The sequence below is a fragment of the Dermacentor andersoni genome, chromosome 5 (genome assembly GCF_023375885.2).
Source record: "Dermacentor andersoni chromosome 5, qqDerAnde1_hic_scaffold, whole genome shotgun sequence".
Classification (NCBI taxonomy): Eukaryota; Metazoa; Arthropoda; class Arachnida; order Ixodida; family Ixodidae; genus Dermacentor; species Dermacentor andersoni.
The window spans coordinates 9593160-9618475 of NC_092818.1; the positions used below are offsets into that span (position 1 = coordinate 9593160).

At 47.2% G+C, this 25316-nt stretch overlaps 1 protein-coding gene across 2 annotated transcripts in view; it reads right to left on the bottom strand.

Annotated features, from left to right (window-relative positions):
- The window catches only part of Rpn3 (regulatory particle non-ATPase 3), a 144547-nt gene that overhangs the window by 113886 nt on the left and 5345 nt on the right, over nt 1–25316 (bottom strand). For both annotated transcript variants that reach the window (XM_050177374.3, XM_055070104.2), the window contains exons 2-3: nt 17289–17403; nt 3551–3741 (exon numbers count right to left, since the gene is read on the bottom strand). In XM_050177374.3, coding sequence (XP_050033331.1) covers nt 3551–3741; nt 17289–17397 — 300 coding nt within the window. In that variant the 5' untranslated portion in view covers nt 17398–17403. The remainder of the gene's footprint in view (nt 1–3550; nt 3742–17288; nt 17404–25316) is intronic.

Below are 25316 nucleotides of genomic sequence, written 5' to 3' on the forward strand. Positions count from 1 at the left end.
AAAATCGAACATATGAACAGTTTCCATGTTGTTTTATTGTACCAATAGAGACGTGAATACATTCAGAGCAACCTTCGGCATCACTCCGATGAAAATCTTGCCATTGCCAACGCATTACTCACTTATTACATCTGTATGCGTTACTGCACCCCCCCCCCCCCTCTGTAATACCCTCTTGTGAGAGGGTATTGGGGGTATTCTGAATAAATAAATAAATGTGAGAGCTCGCAATGAAAATTGCTCAGCAATGTGTGCAGCAGCAAAAATATTTTTTTGCCCAAGTTTCTTTACATGAAAAAGCCTTTTTCCGTTGACCGGGATGATCACTGATTCCAGACTTCATGATAGCGGCACTTCCTGTTATCAGAATAGCCAATATCATTACCTGCGCAAGCTCGGACTTATTTGATTCTTGCAAAATTTGCAGCTTCATCCCCAGTGACACACCATTACACTTTGCTGGTGCCATCTTCTACTAACTTTACTGCCCGCTGCTTTATGGCTGCTTCTGCAGCGCGTTTACACACTTGCTGAGAAGGAGAGAGGGATATTGTAGAAAGGGTGGGCGCCGCATTGTCTTTCACTTTTGTTTTTCTGTGACCTGTTCTCTGGACGCGCAAAGCATGATCATGGGCCACGTGGATGTAAAGCAGCAGGCGCCATCTTATGGCACGCTGCGCTAACTCGCGATGCTCTTCGTGGATTTCGCAATCAGCACATAGGCGGGACGGGATGCGCGGTAATGGCGGCAGATACAAACTCGCATAGACAAACTTTTCACCCCGTCTCAGCATGGTTCACGAGGAACTTAGCAATGCAAATGTCACGATTATTCTCCACGGAAAACATTGTCCAGAAGACAAAATTTTGATCATAATATCCGATACGCGGTGAACAACATATGGTTTTTTGTTTCTCATAGCCCTAGTGCATAAGTCGAAGCTCTTAAGTTGACTCATCATTATGAGTGGTATCATCATCATCATCAGCCTAGTTACGCCCACTGCAGGGCAAAGGCCTCTCCCATACTTCTCCAACTACCCCGGTCATGTAGTAATTGTGGCCATGTTGTCCCTGCAAACGTCTTAATGTCATCCGCCCACCTAACTTTCTGCCGCCCCCTGCTACGCTTCCCTTCCCTTGGAATCCAGTCCGTAACTCTTAGTGACCATCGGTTATCTTCCCTCCTCATTACATGTACGGCCCATGCCCATTTCTTTTTCTTGATTTCAACTAAGATGTCGTTTACCCGCGTTTGTTGCCGCACCCAATCTGCTCTTTTCTTATCCCTTAACGTTACACCCATCATTCTTCTTTCCATAGCTCGTTGCGTCGTCCTCAATTTCAGCAGAACCCTTTTCGTAAGCCTCCAGGTTTCTGCCCCATATGTGAGTACTGGTAACACACAGCTGTTGTACACTTTCCTTTTGAGGGATAGTGGCAACCTGCTGTTCATGATTTGAGAATGCCTGCCAAACGCACCCCAACCCATTCTTATTCTTCTGGTTATTTCAGTCTCATGATCCGGATCCGTGGTCACTACCTGCCCTAAGTAGATGTATTCCCTTACCACTTCCAGTGCTTCGCTACCTATCGTAAACTGCTGTTCTCTTCCGAGACTGTTAAACAATACTTTAGTATTCTGCAGATTAATTTTCAGACCCACCCTTCTGCTTTGCCTCTCCAGGTCAGTGAGCTCACTGAGTGGTATGCACTGTACCAAACGAAAACTGCCTTTTGGACAGGCGCATACTTCGCCGCATAACATTGGTATATTGCAGCGAAGCTGACGTTAAAGCACCGGCCACCATTTTGCAACTAATAATAGACCCTTGACCATTGTTCTTGCAAAAATGTCGGGTGCATGTTATATGTTTAGGAGCTTTGACGTTATATCTATGTTAGTCTGCTGCTTTGGGCACATAGAAATGGGTGCGGGCTTGGCTCGGGGACAATCGGACTATAGACACAGCGCGAAGTGCCTGGAGTGGCCAGTTGCATGGCAATCTTGAATGTATTCGCAGCCTCTTTCACGCTCGAAAAAACACTTTTATGTTACACCTATCGAGCAACAGAAAGCTGTATCGGGAGTTTCTCATGTTGCCCTGCAATTTTGTCAGTGACACTTTTCATCTAATTATAATATCGGAGAAGTTGATTAGTTATCTAATCAGACGGAATGCAAAAAGACAATCTGAGTATCTCCAAGCGATGGCAAACAACATTACCTTGGCTTGGTCCAGCTACGTGGCATCTGCATATTTTTAATGTTTGGTTGAAGTTGAGTGAAGCACCCTGTAACTGGGCCAAATCATTCGAATGGCACACACAACGTAGTGCACACAGTGCCACAAGGGAACTGCGCAAAAACAAGAGCGCCGCTACCACAGCTTCCGAGACTGCACGGAGAAATCCACACTAGTGTGCCACCATCGTGACCTCGGAGATCTGAGGCCACAGCCACCATACTGCTTTGCCCCAAAGCAAGCTGGAGATGTGCTTCGAAACCAAGGTTACCTTAGCATGGTTGAAAGCTAGAGACTTTCCTCATGGCTTCTGAAATCCATGCACGGCACTCACTCGTCTCAGCGGTTGAACCTTCCCCCGCAGTCGGACTGGAGTGGGGGCTATGCTGCCATGCGTCCAGTTTGATTGCGCTTCTGTGTTTGGGAACTTCGTGTGGGCCCTCCTTTTACGGTAACTGGGTTTGAAATGTTTGTTGTAGCAGTATGGCGCTTACAAAATGTTTTCATTATATCTGTATCCAGTTTCAATAGGCAGGGTCAGAAAATCTTAAATGCCATCATAAATAGTGTATTCTCTCTCTTCTGCCCTGTGTACTAGCGCTACAAACATTTTCTCAACATTTGTCTCCTCAGCTGCTCCTTCTTCTAGGCACAAGCCCTCATAAATAACAGTGGAATGCGTGTGAGGCCATGTGCACGTGTAGCACACGACGTAGTTGATAGCGTTGATAACAGCTCTTTCTACATGCGAGTAAAGATCTTGCCAGGAAATGTAAAATGAATTAAACTCTGCGGGCTTTCATGCCAAAGAATGATCTCATTATGAGGCACACCTTCGAATTGATTTTCAACACCTAGGTTTTTCTCGAAGGTGCAACCAATACATACCTGCCAACCTGGCGAGATAAAAAATCGGGTGACTTTTTATTTGCGCCAACGGGGGTGTTTCTTTCAAACTTTCAGGCAGTTTTCGACAAGTCCTTTTGCAGGGACCTTGTAGTAGCAGACTTTGCTCGCTTCAAAAATCAATGATGTGCATTCCAATGCATACCCTGTCCTGTAAGCTCTGCCGAGTCAGATGCTGCCTCTAAAGGAGTTGCCATTGGGTTCCCCTTCGGGGTCAGACACACAGTGCTAGCTGGTCAAGTGCAAATTATCCAGTGCAAGCCAAATTTAGGATTTAAATAATGAAAATTTGGGTCTATAGAAATGCACCAATGCTAGCCAGAACCTTCGGTCTGGATTGAGTTAACCGAAAAGTCAAATAAATGGGGTTAAGGGAAGTGAATAAAATGAGGGCGCACCTCCTCGAGGCATCCAAGCAGGGAATCCCTGTCCTGGCTGGAGTGGGTGAAAAAGCCAGTGACGATCTTGCGCAGCACTCTGTCATTGAGCCGCTTGCGGGTGGGCATCAGAGCTCGCAGGATGCGCAGGATGAAACGCGGCTCCTTGCTGGTCACTGCCTTCTCAATGTGGCGGGCATGCTCCTTAATGTCTGCATTCACGGAGAGGGGAAGCAATCGCTCAATAAGCTCCCCGTTTTCAGATGGATTCCTGTACTACCAGTAGCACTGCTCTCATTGATCAATCCAGGCATGCACACTCGAAAACACAATCGGAAATGTAAAGGGGCATTCGCTTCCACAGGAAGCATATTGCCAATACTTGCGGCCGACAAAGGAACTTCAGAGACACTGTTCTGCCACACCAGGGTGCACCAAGCCCTAGACCAGGGCGTTATATTGCTGCTTAAGCTCGAAGTGAGAAGCATCACAAATTATTTGATGAGTCTGAAAGAGACCGAAAAGATAGCAACAGGGCACTGCATTCACTTGAGCCTTCCTTCCTTACCCACATTCTGCTTGCACTTTGTCGTGATTCACGACACTGAAATCACCTGACGTTCTGTCCTTGGTTGGAGACCTATGCACTGATTGATGCCTCCACTAAGATGCACAGAGATAGTTAACATTTTCTCGTGATTATCTCAAAAGAAGAAAGTTGGCGAGAGGCACTGTCTTAAGGAAAGCTCAACATTGTTACATCCTCATGATCAACCAGTACACACCAGACAGAACGTCAACGAAGACTAACAGTTTTTCAAGAGACAATAAAGGCTTCAATTACTCTTTTCTGACAAAAAAAAAGAAAAAAAAAAAGCTGAAATGCAGCACACTTGTTTGAAGCACAGAAACCATCTGTTGAACCTCCCAGCGGTTTCACTTAAATAGTATCTGTGTAGAATCTCGCACTACACATCCTTGATGCCTTCTGGCAATGTTGGAGCCTCCAGTTAGTACACAGATTGGTGGCCAAACCTTTGAGCAGATAAAGTAAAGAAAACATCAGCATCTTCAGCGCTCTACCCCACAAAAACCATGCATGAATACCTTCAACTCTTCCACTAAAAAGTGGCATCCACATACAAATGCTGTAAACTGTAATTAGCCATAGTTGAAGTTCCAAATTTGTGCCCCTACGAATACAAAGAAAAACCAGTGCACTTGCCAGTTGAGTGTTTCATAACACCCAATCGACAAACCAATATTTTTGCTTGTTGGGAGCGCACTAGCCGGTGACCATAAAGGGTAGGACAAAGGGCAATATTCTTGGGCAATCACAGCCTAGAATACTTTCCCTTTTGCAAGACCAGCACTGAACACTTTGGCATCTGTGGGCGAGCGTTCTTGGTACAGTGAAAAGGCAGTGTGCTTGGCGCTGTGCCAAGAACGCTTTTGCTCGTAGACTAATGCGTCTGGTGCTATCTTGGGAATGTGAAAGCATCTCCCAAAAGTGATTGGCCAAGAATATGGCACAAAATGTTCTGGGGCCAACTTTGCTCTTTTTCGTCAGGGTTGAGGTGACAGATGGCAGCAGAGTGCAATTTTACAGAAATTCACCTCAACACTACATGGAGAGGGTTTGCCATCGGTTGGCAAGCTTGTATCCCTGGTGTGGTCAGCAGACAAAGACAGGAGGTTATTCCTTGCCACATTTTTCTATCTTTTTTGCTGTGCTGCACAAGCCGTGTTTGTGTATGGCAGGGACATACCGCATTTATTTGAATCTAGGCCGATAGCTTCTTTTTTTCTTTTTTCAAATAATCATATACCAAACTCTAGGCCAGCTTAGACTTGAGGATTTTAAAAAGCAGTTCGTAATTGAAAATTATAAATATGGCGCATCACTAGCGCAATAAAGAAAAGCCAGTATCACAGTCGCTACTAGCAGTGCCAGTAGGCAACTGAAGTACATGAGCGGCGTTACCACTTTGACCTGTGTCGTATCGGCATGGAGTTATCGTAATGGCACCAAACAGGTGACGCCATGAACAAAAAGTTGTGCTAGCTGCAGAGCCACCGTCGAACGTTCAAGCCAGGCAGGACTTCCGCATCTATGAGAAAAACATCCGTCGTTGGAGGGGGCAACAAGAGATGCTTTTTACGTGTGCCGCAACAAGGAAATTACAGCGATAAGTATGATAAGCATGCGATAACAGAGAGAAGCTGTTCACTGAGATCGCGCCGCATTTCGACACACACAGGCCGTGCCGCACTGTCTGTGCATGCGTGGGTGCGCAGACACAAGCTTGCGCGCATACGCAAGCGCACAAAGCTAACGGTGATGACGACGTAGAGTGAGCTTGTCATGTTCATATTAAATAAATGCTGTTTTCATTTTGTGAATGTGAACGCTGTCCTCACTTGTTTTTTTGCACAGGTGTACAGTAGCGCGATTAAAAGACAGGACAAAAGAAGACATACCGGGACACACACAGCGCTAACTTCCAACAATGTGTGACCCTGTGTGTCTTCTTTTGTCCTGTTTTTATTACCGTTACTGTACACCCACTCAATATGCGTTACCAACAAGCCCACATTGCAACGCTCGCTCACTTGTTTGTTCGGCTTACATTCGAAGTAAGTTTTTTTTATTTTTTCTGGCTTCGGACATTCAGAGGTCAGCTTAGAATCGGGGCAGGCCTAGATTCGAATAAATGCTACTCCTGGCATGTTCAGAATGTAAAGGTGCCCATTGCAAAGTAAATATGCAGCTGTACCTGCTCTGTCTTGTGTTTCTGTTCTTTTATAGCAAAGCTGTTTGTGGCTAGGGTTCTGTTCAGAAAGGGTCCAAGTGCAATGGCACATACCCCTGTGGACACCGGGTGGTGGGCTCTGGGACCTGTAACACACCCTTGAACTACCCTTGTCCAACCTGTAACCTAAGGAGGTCCCCAGGTACAAGGGTAGGAACAGAATTTTTTATTATACTAGACACAAACATCAAAACATGAGGTTACAAAAACCAAGGAAAAAACTTGATAAAAGTGCGTATATGCTAAAAGCTAAAAAAAAAATGGCTAAAATATACTAGTTAGTGGTGTTAGCAATGTAAAAGGCTAAAACTGTAAAGGTGTAAATGCTTCTCATAAACAGATTAAGAAATGCCTACGTGTGCTTTGTAAATTCGTGTGGAAGCATTGACCGTCTCACTAACGCACAGGTGCTTCATTGTTTGCAAGTATTGCCAACTGCAGAGCCTGCGCATGACACGGTCGTTTCCCGGATTCCAGGGGCCCAAGCAGCCGACAGCAACCGCATCCACCGTCACACGTTGGAACCTCCGGAGGAGATAACGCTGTACAGGGGCGTACTTCTCCTCCTTCGCCTTCCAGGCGTCCTGGAACGCCTGCAGCCTGTTCTCGAAAGGGCAGCAGACATACAATGAGATCTTAGCCCAAAGGCCGACCCACATTGGCCATGTCTACGTTCATACTGCCCTTTCTTTGTCAGCGTTCTAAGTACTTGCGTATAATTTCCTTTCTTTCACCTATACCGCAGTTGCAGTGCCGTCGAAACATCACGCGTGTCTAGTTTCGTTCGGCTTCTCAGGGCAGCAGTCCCATTGTCCGTGCGAATGTACCGTATTTACTCGCATAATGATCGCACTTCCTTGTCAAAAAAATTTACGTAAATTCAGGGGTGCGATCACTACGTGGGTTAAATTTGCCACGAAAGAAAAACAATTTTTGTTTTCATGCTGCGTTTGCTGCAGGATAACGACAGGTCAACAAGCAGGCTGCTGCCGCTCAACAGTGCGAGAAAAAAAAAAAAAAAGGCGGCCTGTAGAGCAAGTTGAACGCGCCGAATGAGATTTTTTTTCTTCTTGCAAGTACATTACGCGCATTGAAACAGTTTCTTCCGTATCAGTAATGAATGATACCGTAGATATTGGCAAGCTTGTGGCAATAACATAGCCATGTCCACTTTGAGGAGACAGAAACAGAGATGGGTGCGCTTAGCTGTCAGTGACATAGAAACACATGGCGGGCATGCTGCAGAAACTGCGGCGTTTGTCTTCACTACTATCCTAATACTGCCCGTTTCCGCTAAGGGTTGGCAAATATCTTAGCTGTGTTACAAGCGTTGGCGTATGACTAGGGTACACTACTAATGTATCAGTGTAAACATGGCCACTATCGTTGTTGCTTGCGATTTGTGGCGTGTCTACGAGTGCAGATGAGAAGAATCGAAAGGCGCCTTTTTTTTTCTTGTTGTTGTTTACCACAACCATTATAAAGCCTACACATAATAAAGGCAAGCTTGGTTGTAGCTTTTTTTTTGTCATGGAAGTGCGGAAAGTGATGAAAGGAATGAAATGGAGCATCTGCTTAAGAATGTTTAGTGCGTGCAGACCGCTTGATATGTCTTCAAGAGTCGTTCGCGTGTCATTCAACAGATGGCAACCGCGATCATGACTGCCTGAAACCAAAGGCTTTACCCAAGAAAGACCAGAGCATGTCTGCTAGCCACCTGCTTCTAAGCACATGTACCGGGACTTGGCAGCCATCATCGCAAAAGAAAAACAGTTATCTGCCCATTTGCTTTTAGAATCATTTTACATCCAATCAACTAGACACACGATAAACAGGACGCGGGATAATCTTAACGAGATATACACCCGAACACTGCGCCACCTCACCTATAAATAGCTGCACGCCCATGCTTACATCTTCATTGTGATCAAGGGACCCGTGTGGGGCCCGAAACGTCGGTTCTTTATTTTTATGTTATTCTTGGCGAGTGCATGTTTTTTGGCAACACTGTTTCCTCGCCAGGCGAGTTTTCGTCGAACACCTGACTACAATGCTTAATATTGTGCCTCTCTGCTCTGTTCTCTTTTGCTTTATTTCTGTGAAGTAGCCAACAATGATACTATCTATTTAATGATATGGGTAACCTTCCAATGCATATATATCATTTATAAACATTGTGATACATTTGCATATCTTACTGCTCTTTTTTTTATAGCTGCATATTTTTTTAAACAATTACTGATGCACTGTTCTTGTCGATATCTCACACAACTTCCTTGTACGCTAATTCGTGGGCCTCGTTTGCCCCTTTAGTGAATTTTTGACCACAGCCCCCAGCATTATTGCTTTGCTAATCACACATACCAACATTCTTCAACAACAACTCGTCCAACACATCAGCAAACATGTCGTGTCTTAGCATTACCTTTGAAAAAAAAGCAATGACTCCCTTATATTTACTGATATTTATTTATTCATCTAAAATACCTCGTTGACCCTTTTCGCAGAGCATCTAGAGGAATGAGATCTCGCGGCGCACCACTGTGCATTGCCTCGGTGAAAGCGCACGAATACAAAACCACTTCTGCCATGCTACTGCACAATCAGGGGCGCGATCGGAGATCTTTGTGCGATACGCTTTCTGCTCGGTTGCTGCAATGTCACAAAATGGCAGTATGCAAAATTTCTGAGAACGGGGCAGAAAGAGCAGTCAATAGGCAAACGGTGAACTCCCAGAAGTTTACTTCCCTCGTTTGTCGTCTGCTTGCAGACAGTATACTACAAAACGAAATGTTTCTTGTCTTCCTAGTGAAATCTTTAAAAAATTTATTTTTTCTTCTGAAACCCAAACACGTTTTCAAATAGTAGTATGTGTTACTACTGCAATTTATAACTACAGTAGAACCCCGCTGTTACGTTCCTCACTGCTGCGTTTTCCCGGCTGCTACGTCGTTTTCATTCGGTCCCGGCATTGCTCCGCCTATCGGGCCAGCTCTCCTCTCTTGTTTACATTTCTCCCACGCCGCGTTGCGCGCAACCGGGCTGCTCGGACGGGCGCGCTCCGCAGCAATACAAAACAATCGTTAGCATGTTAGCATGATTACGCCAAAGAGGGCAAAATTTCCCGCGGATATTCCTTCGTCCGTTGCCATTGCCGTGGCACGGTGACGACGAGGAGCACGAGCCGCATGATGCCGGGGAGTTGCCAAATCGTAGCTTTGGAGAAGCCGTCACAGCTCTGGACCTCCTCCGCAGGTACGTCGCAACTCACAGCGATGCTGACAGCAATGCGGCCTTCCAGGCTATTGAGAAACGTGTGGCGATTTCTAGCGAGCGAAAGAAACGGCAAGTCACGATTATAGACTTCTTTAAGTCCTCAGCGCACTCTGTGGAAATAAACTGTCTATAGTTGAAGCTGCATCTTTCATTCATTTTCAGAGCTTTCCTCACTGTTGCGTTTTCCCGGCTGTTACGTTCTTTTTCCCCGGTCCGGTGAAAAGCGTATGAACGAGTTCCACTGTATTAGTTTCTCTGTGTCGTCCCTAGGTGGTGTCGATCACAGCAAGAAGAAAAAAGAAACGACGGGAACCGTGGCGCACTTTTCAAGAGGCAGCAATAACATTCCAGTGGCTCGGTGGTACTGATGGTAGGGCCGATTTCGCTGTACAACCAACGCACTGTTTCGAGAAATGAAAACGATGCTGGAATTCGCTTTCTGTTATTTCTTCAAGTGCGTTTCGCACCGCCACACGCTCTCCTTCCTCCTTGAGTAACGGCAGCGCAACAACCTAGGTTCCCAACCCAGGCACCATTTTCGCGAATTAAACTATGGATTAGACCCGAATGCGCCATATCGCAACCGCAGCCGCCGGTTGGATCTAATCCAATCCACCAGACGCACCATGCGAAGCTGGTTTCGTAACGAGCATATGATCGCTCTAAACTTCCGAACTCTCGTAGGGTTCGGCGCCTAGCAGACGACGTGCTCGGTTGCATGATGATTGACAGGAGCGCATCGTCATTTTGACGTCACCAAAAACGTGGCCGTGCCCCGTGGCTGGCAATGTCGGCGCGGAGTAGGCCAATCGCGCACGCCGGTGACCGAACGAATGCACCGAACAACGATCTCCGATCGCACCCCTGCTGTCGGATGAAATGTGACACTGGGTGTTCGCTAACGCACTGTGCTCCATTCATACCGCAAAATGTGGAATGGTAAAGGGAAGGCATGCAAAATGATTGGCTGCAAAATACAAGGAATGAAATGAATCTGTGTAACCAAGTTCATGGACGGCTGCTACATAAGGACTGTCTGTGTTGCCGGCTACCCTTCATGATGCACGGCTTTCCTCAAGGATAAAGAAATTCACTCTCCTGCCAGCGCTGTAAAGGACTTCAACCCTGGAACGTTGGCAAGAGTGAGTACCACTCATTACACAGTGACAAATGAAGTAGCACCGCTTCCTAGCACAGTAAGTTTCTCACACTTTATCTACACATACTATACAGTCCAACTCGTACACAAACTATATCCTGTATAGTGTGCAAGCCCATTCTAGAACCCACATATGAAGAATAATTGAATGGGCTCACTAAAATCAAACGCACTGAAGCATGGCTGATGGCGACTACACTGACTACAAACGAATGTTCAAGGCTGAACGTGTTGTGACGGTGCACAGAGTAAGCGAGTGACTAATGATAATACTGTCACGTGGTGGTGATGTTGAAGAACACAGTAGTAATACTGTCAAAGACAAAACTAACTTTTATTGGGCGAACCTGTGCCCACAAGAACAGGCTACACTTATAGCACAACGATAGCGGCGAACACGGTCGGCGATCGGCGAAAATCTGATCAGCGGGTCAAGCGCGTCGGCTTTTATACTGCAGTCGTCGAATGTTCCAGACTAATCGTTGGCACCCGCGCGCGTTCCGCAAAGTTCTACACCATTCGCGTCAGGCGATGAAATCAGATAACGTAAGGTTCGGCGACAACAGACAGTGAATAGAAGCATCAATAACTTTCCAGAAACTTCGGATACATGCAGGCGCGTCCCGCGCAGTGCGATAACATTTGTTAGGTGGCGAAACGTGGTCGCCCGATAAAGATACGTACACATGTCATTACGTCTTTGGTACAAGCTATTACAAAGTACAGATCTTCTACGTTCCAAGCCTTGTGTGCGAAACAAACGAATCTATTGCAACTGAGCACACCTGCAGGCGATTAGGCAGAAAAACAATCGGATAGTGACTGCACCGAGGAACGTTACCAAGTCAGAAAATGGACAAGCTGCTCAGGAGCCAAATAAAGAAAGAAGAGCAAAGCACACTGATCTTGGTTTAATTCATAAGTGGAAAATTTTGACAGTTTGGAATACATTTCTAGCCCCGCTTTTAGTACAAGCACCGTATACACTGCTCTTGCTGTTTCGACAAGGTGTAATGAGTACTGAAAGTGCTACGTGTCTTCTGAAGCTGTGACCAAACCTTCGTGTCGCCCACCCAATTACCATCTACGATATCCGCCAAAACAGAAGTTTGCTGAGCCACACCAGGTGTGATGGCCATCTATTGTGAACACGGAGGCAAGCAATGGACGTGTCACCATGTGATGCAACACGACAACACCCACGAGATCGCCGAGAAAAGGGTCAATAGGGCCCAAAGGGCATTGAGTAAGGGGGATGAACAAAGATATTTTAAGCAAATTAAAAATATAGAGGGCAAGAAAGCAGTAATAGAGATAAGTGCAAGGAACACAATATTATCACTGAAGAAGTATGCAAATGCAGCAAAAATAACAAACACAGAACTAAAGAAAAAAAACCATGGGTTTACAAGAGAAATATGAATTGTTGTAAACAAAAGAAATTAAAAAAACAATAGCCATACGCAGTACAGATAAACCTCGATATAACAAAGTCGGTAAAACTGGCAAATCACTTCGTTATATTGAAATTTCGCTATATTAAAATTCGACCATTTATCCAAATATGGGGCCGCGCAATTATCCAAATTATCGGGCAATCGCAAAAAAACAAGTTTGAATGAGAAAACAATTCATCTTGATGAATTTAGGAGTCGGCAACAATGATACGGTTTCATGCCGCATCGATGATATCTTGACACAGGCAGTACGAATTAAGCGAAGCCAGCCACGCTTTCATGTGCACTCTGCCCCCGCAGCTGACAGTGTAGTCCACATTGGGATGACACTATCATGCGCTCGCAGCGGGGAGCCGGCAGCAAATGCGCCGGCAGCGGGGAGCAGATGCTTCGTCTGCTTCTTGCTCCGAAGGGCCACCAAAACTTGAGATTACGCAACCTCCAATACTAAACGCATGGTCAGACAGCTTACATGATGCCATGCCACACTCTTTGTGCATGCGGAGATCACCTCTAAAGCAGGGTGTGCGGCTGCGTAGGTACTCAGCTGCACTTACACTCATACGCAGCCACGGCCGAGGCGCATGCCATGTTACCCCCCCGACTCCTCTCCCTCGGGTGTGCTTGATCCCGTTACCATAAGCTCACTCCCCTTCCTCTCTTTCCCTTTGCTTGCGTGGGAAGGGGGCACTCGTGAAGCCAGCATCTTTCTTTGTCACCCTGGAACACTTTCACTCGTGCTTTCAACTTGGCGATTTTTCAATGTCCACTGATCTTAATAAAATTTTGAATACACATTCTCTTTTGCACTTTGATTATCTGTGCCAAATAATATGGATACAGGTCATTTAGTTTTCATGAATATGAATTTTAAAGATTGGTTGCGTGTTCCCAACTCCCAACTTTTTACTGGCCACCCTGTGTTTGTGACTTCAGAGACTACACCCCCACTGTCACTGAAATTGCCGCCGTCTAGTTCGGAAGATAAGTAAAAGCTCCCTGTGTCGTAAGGAGATATCATCAGGCTCGCTTCTCTGGCGCCACATGTACTGTGCGTCTACATTATGGTAATGTAGCATCTGACATCACTGACTCATCATGACGTCACACAAAGCAGCTACTCATTTCGATATCTCGTTTATTGGTTATTTAATTATTATTCAATAATTTCTAAGCAAACTGGACCACCCTAGCAGTGACAGGACTGTCAATGTAATTTGAAAATAATGATATCCTAATATTGTTAAAAAACGCCAGAGTTGCCCTTTAAAGCGAACAGTGCGCACGGCGTGATAGGATCTTATCGAACTTGGACTTTATATGAAGCATGATGCAGCCCCACTTTGGCGGTCCGTCTTGTCGCAGCCGCTTGTAATTCAATAATTTGACCATCTGCGCCCGCGGAAGTTTCCATTTACTATCTCAGCATTCCTCTACGGTGGCGGTGAAATTCCGTTATATTAAAATCACTGACAAACACACTTTGTTATATTGAAGGAGGCAGCAATACATGGTGTTCTATTGACAACAGGTTACGAAAAGTGAAATACTTTGTTATATCAAGAATTTTTTTAATAGAAGTTGGTTATATTGAGGTTTAACTGTATTACACACAAGGATTATTAATGTCACAATGAGCAAAACCACTACAAGGTGAAAGCCAGAGCCAACGTTTCAACACGTGGACTTGTCTTCTTCAAGGCTGTCACTTCACAATGTCACTTGAAGATACAGTCGAACCCGGCTATATCAAACTCGTAAAAAAAAAAACGCCTATCAGTTCGATATAGAGCATATTTCGATATAAGCCTGCTGAATAATAGGATGTCATAAAAGCATACACCATTTATAAAATCACTTCATTGATGAACTAGCTTAGTTTCGCATGAAGTAGTCCTGCATTTCTTTCTGCTGGGGCAATTTCGCTGCCTGCGACGCACGCACTTCTCCACATTGTCTAAGGAGTCGGGAGCAGCTGAGGCCGCAACCTTCCGCATTCGCACAGAAGCACCGGACTAGCGCGAGCGCACCAATCACTTCAGAGGAAGTAGGCAATGGACCGTCAGTGCTTTCCTCATTGTGCCCACTTTCACTTGTGCTAGGTACGATTTCTGCAATGTAGTCTTCGTTCTCGGGCTTTCCTGTGGTCGCAACAGCATCATTTGCACTCACAAACTTGTCCGCTGTTGATTTGCCAACAGCTTCCGGAAATTCAGACAGCTCGCTCTAAGTTTCGGCAACACCGGCAATGGCTGCATCACATTCATCAGAATTTGCAATCATCACCAAGCACGCGGAAGCCAGCACAGCTGAAGCAATTTTGGATGAACCACTCGTACATGGCCGCGCGTACGCGTCGGGCGCCACGGGCACTGGGGCGAGAGTTTGGCCGCTTTAGCCCTTATTCTTCAAGATCGTCCCGAGAGTGTTCCTTGGAGTCATTCACGCTGCGGGGACACATCCGACTTCTCACCGCGTTCGACTGGATTTATGATTTCGAGCTTCACGACAAAAGGCAAATTCTGCCGCTTCATCCCGGCAACACTGCGGGAGAAGGCCCACAAGGCACACACACACTGGGCCTGAAAAGCACCGAGACAACTTGCACCTTCGCCATTTTGCACGACGAGGGCACAAGAGCCTCTGATTGGCTGCCTGAGGAAGCGCTGCGGCGGGCCAGGATCACTTTTTTGCAGAGGGGTGTCGACGGCTCGTCCGACGCCGCGCGGTCACGGTAGGGAGAGTGGTTGGATGGAGCCGCGCCGTCGGGTTTCCCCGCCGCCGCGAGGGAAAGCCAACTTCTGGGGGCGTTTTTTCCGACGCTCGACGTTCGATATATCGGGAGTCGCTGCTATTTTTGTTCGATGTAAACGTAACTTTTGCTATATATACTCATTGTAACTATACCGTGCCCAGAAATTGTTTGATATATAGAATAATTCGATGTAAACGGGTTCGATATAGTCGAGTTCGACTGTATTGGCGCAGCAGATCGTGGAATGATTAACGGTTGCATATAGATGCAAGAATATTAGGAAGATCATTCCAAAGAATGATGGCACATGGAAGGGGTGATGAATGGAAACTTGTGTTCTTCCATGTGTGCACTTGTTGTTGCACTGATTATGTAAACGGCACGAAATGCGTGAGGGCGCTTTGAGTTGTAACAGAGATGGCCTGGTCCTGTGACAATATTTATGAAATAAGCATAAAACAGTGATTGAACAATGAATATATCAAGGCTTGAAAGAAATATAAAGTATGACCTGTGCTATGACCAAATGGGGACTGTAGTTATGCGTAACGAAGCGAGTGGCTCAATATTGTACAGATTCTAGCAGGTTTAATAAGTAGTTTCGATATGGAGAGAATGTGCAAAATTTGTAGTACTTGGTCTGTAGGTTGTTGAACAATACTTCTGTGCCGGGGCTAGTGAAGTTGCTTATACAAATAACCAAACAAGTTAAGGATTTTGTGCGGCTAGGACAAACTAATTGACAGGAGATCTACTGTGAGTGCCAAACACGACAACAAGGTGTCTCCACCATAACGATAAATTATCATCATTAAGTCATGATGGCAATGAGCTATTACAACAAATACAGGACTGTGCGAAATTTTATCCTTTAGAAACTGCGTGATGACTATGAGAACCAAAGCAGTCATTATGGTGCAGTGCAATCGGGCAGTGAGGTGATAGAAGCCACAATTTACAAACCAACAACAAGGTGGACACAGTTGCGCTGGACCCAGCCGTTTGCTGCTACAGTAAAACCTTGTTAAACCGTACCCGCTTAAACAGTAGTTTCATTTTAAAATTAGTAAAGTCAAATCCCCGACTCAGCGGCCACTGAACATAATGTGTTTTGTATCTGCATAAACCGTACCAGCTTATTGCGGACGCATCGGTTAAAACGTAGTGTAACTTTTTGTGCGTTCTCTCCATCGGGCGGCCAGGCGGAACAACAAGCCTCAGAGATCGGAACAACGACCTCCAAGCGCCCTGTGCATTTGCGCATGAAGCCACATCAATAGCAACATCATTTCGACGTCGTGCCAGAGAATGTTATGGCGTCGTGCAAGCAAGGACTCGCGTCGTGCCGAAGCTTGGATATAAAAGACGCCCGGTGCTCAGCATAGAAGAAAAATTAAACATTGTCTGTGCTATCGAACATCACACGAAGAAGTCGGCACTGGCATGCGACAGGTATCTGCTGTTGACTACGGTGTGTGGCATTTGGAACGCGAAGACATGTCGGTTAGGTGGTTCGACTTTTCGCCATCATTGCCTCTGTTGTTGCCGAAGTGTCGACTAGCGACAGTGATGAGGACGACACGGAAAGCGACAGCACAGGCGATTCAGACCCAACAGTGGCATAAGCTGCACATTACGCAAGCCTCATGAATGCAATCGTCGCGAGGAGAACAGGGGCGCAATAACGTAGCTCTATTCCAAACGAAAAGTATTCCAAACTCCGGCACCCAGCAATGAAAAAGGCGCCCCAGGAATTCTGCAGCACTACGGTGCGCGTGCACGGAGAATATGTAACGGCAACGAGGAATCTGCCATGCGAGTGTTTGCCGAGAAGAGGGGGCTGGCTGAAAAGCTGGCACGCAGCTTCAGTAAGTCTGAGGCCGCTGTCGTGGTCGTGCTAGGCCGCCACGGCATCAAACGAAAATAACACTATCGTCGCGTGAAGTGAATAAATACTGCATGTTTTTCTTTCCCTTTCATCGCACTTTCTCCGACTTCCGTTTTCGACAGGTAAGTGGGCGATCTATGCTATTTCGGTTAAACAGTACTACCGTTTAGTACATACTTTTTCCGAGCTCCGGCCAACTACGGTTTAACAAGGTTTTACTGTACGCATGGCTGCCCAGATTTCCCCGAATTTTTTCAGCCCCAGTGCGTATGCAATTGCAGAGTGCAAGGCTGCTGGGAATGTCTGTCGCAGGCCCCATTCAGATGTGGCAGACGTTCACCGTTCACAAGAGTTTATGCAAAGCGGTGAAGCAAAGTGCAGCCGTTTCATGGAGCAGGCAGCAATGCTCACCTTCGATTGTCAACGTGTCTGGGTCTGCCTTGACAGCTTCTGCTTCGGTTCCGGCTGCAGCAGGGCTGTCCACGTTCTTCATTTCCACATCTGGCACCTCAGCAACCATCTTGCACTGGCAAATATACACCGAGATTTTATCAAGGACATCTTCCAGCACAGAAGAAAAAGGAAGAGGTAGGGCACTCATTCTTCAACTGTATTAGCTTAGGAAAAAAAAAAAAAGGAGATGGAGTCATGTGGTTATAGCAAAGGCACATGCCTACAAAAGAGGGCCAGAAAATTAGTACAGCTTGACTAATGCCACTATCAATTCCGCAAACCATGAAACTGCTTGTCAAGTTAATCTGTTTTTTTTTTCTTTACCAGAGCAACAGAAGGAACACTCACGTACTTGCCAGTCATATTTGACATACAAATATGCTCCATGCATTAATCTGTACTTTTCCACTTTGTATTTCCCAAGAACATTGTTCGTTGACAAATAAGGGTGTGCGAAGGCATCTTCTGCAATGGTTGGCAGGATGGCCTGATCCTGCCCGAGCCTGAATTCGTGCATGGTGCTCCCTAAACCTGTCGTTCACCCGCCTCCCCGTCTGACCCACATAGCACTCTTAAGCACGATAATTCTAACTCTCTGCATTAAATACCAACAATTAAGCAGAGCAGAATAACGCTGAGAACACACATGCCCAAGGACAATTACTTGCTGGGCTTGTATTGCTGATGAGGAAAACTAGCGCAACAAAAAGACAACTCCCACAAGGAAGGAAGACAAAGACAAGCGCTACTCGCAACTGTTCAATAGCGGGAAGTGTTGCACACATATATCACCTTGTCACGCATGCGCACAATAAACATTCAGGCAGATCACAAGAAGAACACGTGCAATTCAACTGCGGTTGCACATGTAAAAAAAAAAATTAAATTATGAGGTTTCAAGTGACAAAAGCACGATTTGATTATGAGGCACGCTGTAGTGGGCTACTACGGAATAATTTGCACCACCAGAGGTTCTTATTTTCCCAATTTTACAGAAACTTTTCTGCTCCTAGACGCCAACTTGAGCTTAGCGGAGCTAAGCTTAGTGAGGAGTAGGGCCTTTGTTGGGCCTAGTAAGCCCACCTGCCCGCAGGCATGGCGGATACAAGCAAGGAAGATGAAGATTTTTCTTGAAATGAAAGCAACAGCGCTCAGGACGACTTCCGCTGGCAAGTAGTGGCTGGCCGAAGATCACAAGCTAGCACAAAGGCTGTGGATGAGGAGAGCACACTGCCACGCAATCAGCGAGAGCATGGCGTCAAGAAAACCGCCGTCGGTGGAATGGCTAAGAATCGGGTTATCAAAGCTTCGAGGATGCCTCAACTGCCTGAGGAGCACAGAAAGATCATTATACGGGCTCGAGGAGGGCTCAATTTGAACAAGGTGAGCACCACCACGATTGGTTCTGCAGTCATTGAGGCGTCCGGCCTAACGGAAGAGGAGGCCCGTGAAGATGTCTGCCCAAACTTCACTCAAAATATCATCGTAGTCAGCATACCTAAGCCTGAACATGCTGCGAAGTACGTTAGAATCAAGTCTTTCAAGATTATGGAAGCGGAATACGAGGTTAATGCATACGAAGCGGCACCACATGCCACATGCAAATGTGTCATCCGAAGAGTGGGCATCAGAGACTCCCAAGCTATGATAACAAGAAATATTGTGCATGACTTGAACCCGCTTGCACTGGCTGCTAAGTGCATCAAGACGTCGGGATCGGTCATTGTACTTTTCGATGGATTCAAAGTGCCCAATTTTGTCAGGTATGGATCCACACTAGTGAGATGCTACCTTTACAGGAAGCAATTTGACGTCTGCTTCCCCTGTGGAAGGGTCGGGCACCGCTCTGATGTGTGTCCAACACCTGACTTTGTTCAGTGCAGGGGTTGTGGAACTCGCAACCCAGGAGATGAACATGTGTGTGTACCTAGGTGTAAATTTTGTGAAGGCGATCACCCTACCGGCGACAAGTTTTGTAAGAAAAAATGTCAAGTCCCTTATGTCGTACGACTCCGCCGAAGAGAGCGCAACAGGACTCAGTCGTCAACAAGAGCACAGTTGGAGGCGCAACAGCTGACGCCCAACCATCGCCCCGAGGACACGGAGCACTCACGCTCCAGGAGTCGCACCAGATCCAGGCATCGTTCACTATCCAGGAAGAGAAGGCGCTCCAAGTCAAGGAAAGCGCAGGTGCGCTTCGTGCAAAGGGACTCAATACCTGGCGAGAAGAAGATGCCAGGAACCACTTGGGCTGACAAAGTAAAAGGTATGGCGAGGGTTGCTGGGGGCACCTCGGCGGCTGTGGGTGATGACAATGATGCCAGAATAGAGTAATTAATTAAAGAAGTAACTTCTTTAAGAAAAGCTAATGAAGAATTGACCAGGCAGGTAGTAGAGCTTCGTAAAAAAGAGCAGTCAAGCCCTGCTAGAGTAGAGATAGATAGACCTGTAAGCAAAAGCAACGATGCAGGGGAATCCAGCTTCCCTGCCCCTAAAAAAGAGAGCGGTGAGTTCCGAGGATGATTCAGTCTTCTCAGCCCTCAGTGAAATAAAAGAGGCAATTAATGCTATAAGAGAGACGGTGGAAACGACCAACTTTATAGACAAATTGTGGAAATGGAGGCTAATGGCGGAGAAAAGACTTAGGAAAATGTAGGCACGAGGGGATGACGACGATGAGTATCTGCCATCGGAGGCGGATAGTATGAAGTCCATTCCTGGATTGTCGGGGGCCATCACAAAGAGGAAGACAGCAGGTAATAGAAAGGCAGCATCACCTAATAACAATGGACAGTAATCATGGATTTAATGTGTGGCAATGGAATTGTCGTGGGTTCCAACACAAAAAAGCAGCACTGCAACAGGTGATCAGGTGATCCGAGGCCAGGCCAAAGGTAATTATGCTGCACAAAACCTTAGCGGACGAAGTTATGCTCACTGGGTACAAAGTTATATGTAGAGAAAAAAATGGGGAGGGGGTTGGCGACCCTCATTGACAAAGAGTTGCCATACACTGAGCATGATATTCACCTTAGACATTCCAGATTTGAATTTATTCTAGTTGAGATAATACTTAAAAGGAACAGAGGTAAGAGGCAAAGCATTTTCTGCTTTAATATTTACAGCAGTCCTAATGACACGAGACAGAGGTTTAGAGCACTTTCAACAAGATGCTTTCGGTTGCCAAAAACTCCCCGCTCATTATTGGAGGGGACTTTAAAGCTCCCTATCACACATGGGGATACACTTGGAACACAAAAAAGGGAGAGTCTTGCCATGGATCTGGGGTTATGCTTGATTATTGATCCGGCGTATCCCACCCGTTGTGGCAAGTCCACAAGCAGGGACTTCACGCCAGATCTTACTTTTGTAAACAATTCAAGAGGAGCCAATTGGGAAAATTCAAACTTGCATCTCGGAAGTGATCATTATATCATACACATAACCATACGCATACCGAGACCGGAAACAAGAATCTTCAAATTCACTGATTGGGATCAGTTCAGAAAAATCAGGGCGAACAGAAGGAAAGTGGGGCCTCTAGGTGCCGAGCAGGATTCCCTTCAGACGTGTGTCATCCAGCTCAGAGAGGACGTCAAAGAGGCCACTAAAGAAATCAGGACAGAGGAAAATATTGAGGCTATGGACAGCAGGCTGGCGCATCTGATTGAGGCCAAACAGTCTATATTACAGAGATGGAAAACGCAGAGACTCAACAGAAGGCTAAGGACAAAAATAGCGCTATTAAACAGAGAAATTTATTATCATTCGAAGACCCTCGTGAAGCAACAGTGGGATGAGATCTGTAATTCGGCTGATGGTAGACTCAAACATGGAGGTAGCTGGAACCTCCTCAAGCACTTGCTCAACGAGAATGAAACAAGAACAAGCAAGAGAACAGCTATAGCTAAGTTGGTTCATCAGGAAAGCCAAGATAAAACAGAGGGATATCATGGATAGTCTCGCAGCCAAATATATCCCACTTAAACAACCAAACGAAGGAGACGAGAGCCCCGAGTATACGGGAAGCATATGTGAAGAACTTGACCGGGACTTCACCGAGAGTGAAGTGAGGGCGGCTCTTCACAGTCTTAATGGTAGATCGGCGGTTGGACCGGTTGGTAGATCGGCGGTTGGAAGATATTGTTATGTGTAGCTGGAGCCCAATACTATACACAATTTATTTATAGGGAAGCTAACGGAAGGCCAAAATGGCGACGCTATATCAAGCAGGCCGATGTCTTCTTCCTCCTCAGTGCAGCCTCACTGTGGCGGCTGTTCCGTAGCATCACCCCCGGCGGTAGAAGCACTGTCCCGGTGCTTAATCTATACATCCGCGGTGAAAGGTGTCTGGTATGGCTTTAGTCGCGCCATGTGAACGATGTCACTTGCAGCCGACGCTGACAGTTCGGCGGGGATGACTTCATACGTGACATCAGTCACTTGTCGCACCACACGGTATGGGCTAGTGTAGCGCGACAGCAGCTTTTCGGAAAGGCCCACACGTCGAATGGGTGACCAAAGAAGCACCAGAGAATCCAGAGTAAAGTGCACGTCGCGATGGTGGCAATCATAGAGGCATCTCTGATGCTCCTGCGAGGCCTCGAGACGGGTGCGGGCGAGCTGGCGCGCGTGGCCGGCGTGTCCGATCGCTTTGCGGGCGTATTCAGTGGTTGAACGTGTGGCCGAGCGCAACAAAGTGTCCAAGGGCAATGCGGGTTCTCGGCCATATAGGAGATAGAATGGTGAATAGCCGGCGGTGTCGTGACACGATGAATTATACACGAACGTCACATATGGTAAATGAAGATCCCAGTCGTGGTGGTCGGTCGCAACGTACTTTGAAAGCATGTCAGTGATGGTCCGGTTGCGCTCCGTGAGGCCGTTGGTCTGTGGGTGGTAAGACGTGCTGAACTTGTGCTTCGTCGAGCAGGAGCGGAGGACGTCCTCGACGAATGCCGACAGAAAGCTGCGGCCACGGCCAGTGAGTAATTCGCACGGAGCACCATGCACTAAAATGATGTCATAGAGCAGAAAGTCAGCAACGTCAGTAGCACAACTTGTCGGAAGGGCTCTGGTGATTGCGTACCGCGTAGCATAATCAGTAGTGACGGCGACCCATTTATTTCCGGAGCCCGAGAGAAAAAACGGTCTAAGAAGGTCTAGACCAACACGGAAAAACGGTTCCGGTGGGATGTCAATCGGCTAGAGACATCCAGCTGGAGGTGTGCAGGGCTTCTTCCGGCACTGACAGGGCTCACAAGCGGCAAGGTAACGTCGCATGGAGCGGGCGAGACCCGGCCAAAAGAATCGGCGGCGTACACGATCGTATGTGCGCGAGACGCCCAAGCGTCCAGCCAAGGGAGCGTAGTGAAGTTGTTGGAGGACAGTCGAACGTAGGTGTGATGGAATTACGAGCAGAAGGTCAAGGCCGTGTGGGTCGAGATTGCGGCGGTATAATGTCCCCTCCTAAGGAGAAACATCCGGAGAGAGCCCAGCGAGCGAGTCGTCCCGTGGGGTCCTTGAGTGAGGATAGCCAGCAGAGCGCGTGGTGATCAGCGATGACACAGAAGGGGCGTCCGTACAAGTATGGACGAAACTTCGCAACAGCCCACACAAGAGCGAGGCACTCGCGCTCTGTGATTGAATAATTGCGCTCAGTGGGTGATAGAAGTCGGCTGGCATAGGCTATAACGCGGTCATGTCCACGCTGGCGTTGTGCTAATACTGCTCCTATGCCGTGACCACTGGCACCACTTCGAACTTCCGTTGAGGCAGACGGGTCAAAGTGGGCCAGAATTGGAGGCGTGGTAAGGAGATGGTGAGCTGCGAAAAAGATGCGGCATGGTCAGGTCCCCAAGAAAATGGGGAGTCTTTCTTCAAGAGGTTGGTAAGGGGACGTGCGATAGTCGCAAAATCCTTCACAAAGCGTCGGAAATAAGAGCACAGCCCTACGAAACTACGAACGTCCTTGGTAGACTTCGGAACAGGAAAGTTCGTAACGGCGCGAATTTTGTCCGGATCAGGCTGCACGCCTCTGGCGTCCACGAGGTGTCCAAGGACGGTGATTTGGTGGCGAGCGAAGTGACATTATGACGAGTTCAACTGGAGACCGGCACAGCGAAACACGTCAAGAATCGCTGAAAGACGGTCTAGATGCGTGTCAAATGTGGGCGAATAAACGATGACGTCGTCAAGATAGCACAAACAGGTGGACCACTTGAACCCCTGAAGCAAAGAGTCCATCATTCGTTTGAAAGTGGCAGGCGCGTTAAAGAGACCGAAATGCATCACCTTGAACTGATAAAGGCCGTCAGGGGTAATAAATGCAGTCTTCTCTCGGTCCATGTCGTAGACGGATATCTGCCAGTAGCCGGACCGTAAGTCGATAGAAGAAAAATAGGTGGCACCGTACAAGCAGTCTAGAGCGTCATCAATACATGGCAAAGGGTATGCGTCCTTTTTTGCGATTTTGTTCAGGTGGCAATAATCTACACAAAAACGCCACGTTCCATCCTTCTTTTTGACAAGTACGACGGGAGAAGCCCAGGGACTACAGGAAGGCTCGATAATGTCTTTCGCAAGCATCTTTTTGACTTCCTGTTGGATAACAGCTCGTTCGAAACACGATATGGACGTTGGTGAATAGGGTTCACATCGCCAGTGTTTATGCGATGGGTCACGACGGACGTTTGACCTAAGGGTCGATTGTCAAAGTAAAAGATGTCGCGATAACCTTCAAGAACGCGGGAAAGAGCTTCAGCTTGAGCAGGTGTAAGGTCAGAGGAAACCATCTTCTCAATGTCGACGTCAGTACCGTGCGATGACGTCACGGTATGGGCTGAGCTGTGACAATCTTCCACTGTGAATGGCTCGATCTCATCATCCTGCAAAGCGCTAATTATAGCCAATGAAATCCCCTGAGGCAAAACTTGCGCGGTTATCGCGAAATTGACAAGTGGAAGGCAGGTGCGGTTGCCAGTAATTTTCAGCACAGTGTGCGGCACGGTAACACCATGTGTAAGTATAACTGCCGGAATTGGTGCGACCACGTAATTACCGTCAGGTACAGCTGGTGAGGACAACAAGGCGACGTGTGTCACAGATTGAGGCGGTAGGCGAATAAAATCCATGCAACTCAAACGGCTTGGAGGCGGGTCCACAGGGTCGGCAAGAAGAGGCAAGTCAAGGCGAAGTGAGCCGGCTGAACAGTCAATGAGGGCCGAATGATTGGCAAGGAAATCCAGACCGAGAATAAGTTCGTGAGGGCAATGCTCGATTACGGTGAAGAGAACGATGGTTTGTCTCTCAGCAATGGTGAGTTGGGCAGAGCACATTCCAGCAGTAGAGACAGTCCCTCCGTCGGCAACTTGTACAAATCGGTTCGGGGCGGGCATCAGAACTTTCTTGAGCCGACGGCGAAAAGCAGCACTCATAATGGACACATGCGCCCCAGTGTCAATCAACACGCACACAGGAACATTGTCGACGAGAACATCCAAAAGATTCTTGTTCGTGGGTAATGTGAAGCGAGGATTTCGTGCCAATGTCGTCATTACAGCTTCACCTCCAGAAGCTGCACTGTCTAGTTTTCCGGTCGGGGGTGCGGCGAGTAGGTCGGAGAAGGAGCACGGCGTGAAGGGGCGAACGAGATTGACGACGGGAGGGAGAAGGCGAGCGGGAGTAGCGGGGTCGTGTCAAAGGTGTCGCAGGGTCAGATGATGGAGCAGGCATAGAAGGGGCAAAGGAAAAGGATGCGCTAGAGGGGCGAGGGTGGTAATCAGGAGAATAGCACATCGGAGAAGTCCAGCGGCTGAAGCAGTGGCGAGCGACATGTCCAATGCGTCGGCAATTAAAACAGATCGGCTTGTCGTCTACGGTTTGCCATTCGGAGGGGTTGCGCTGTCCGTAAGAGGAGTAAGAAGAGCACGGTGGGGATGTGAGTGGAGAAAGAGGTTCCGTGCGTATGAACCGAATGGATTGCAG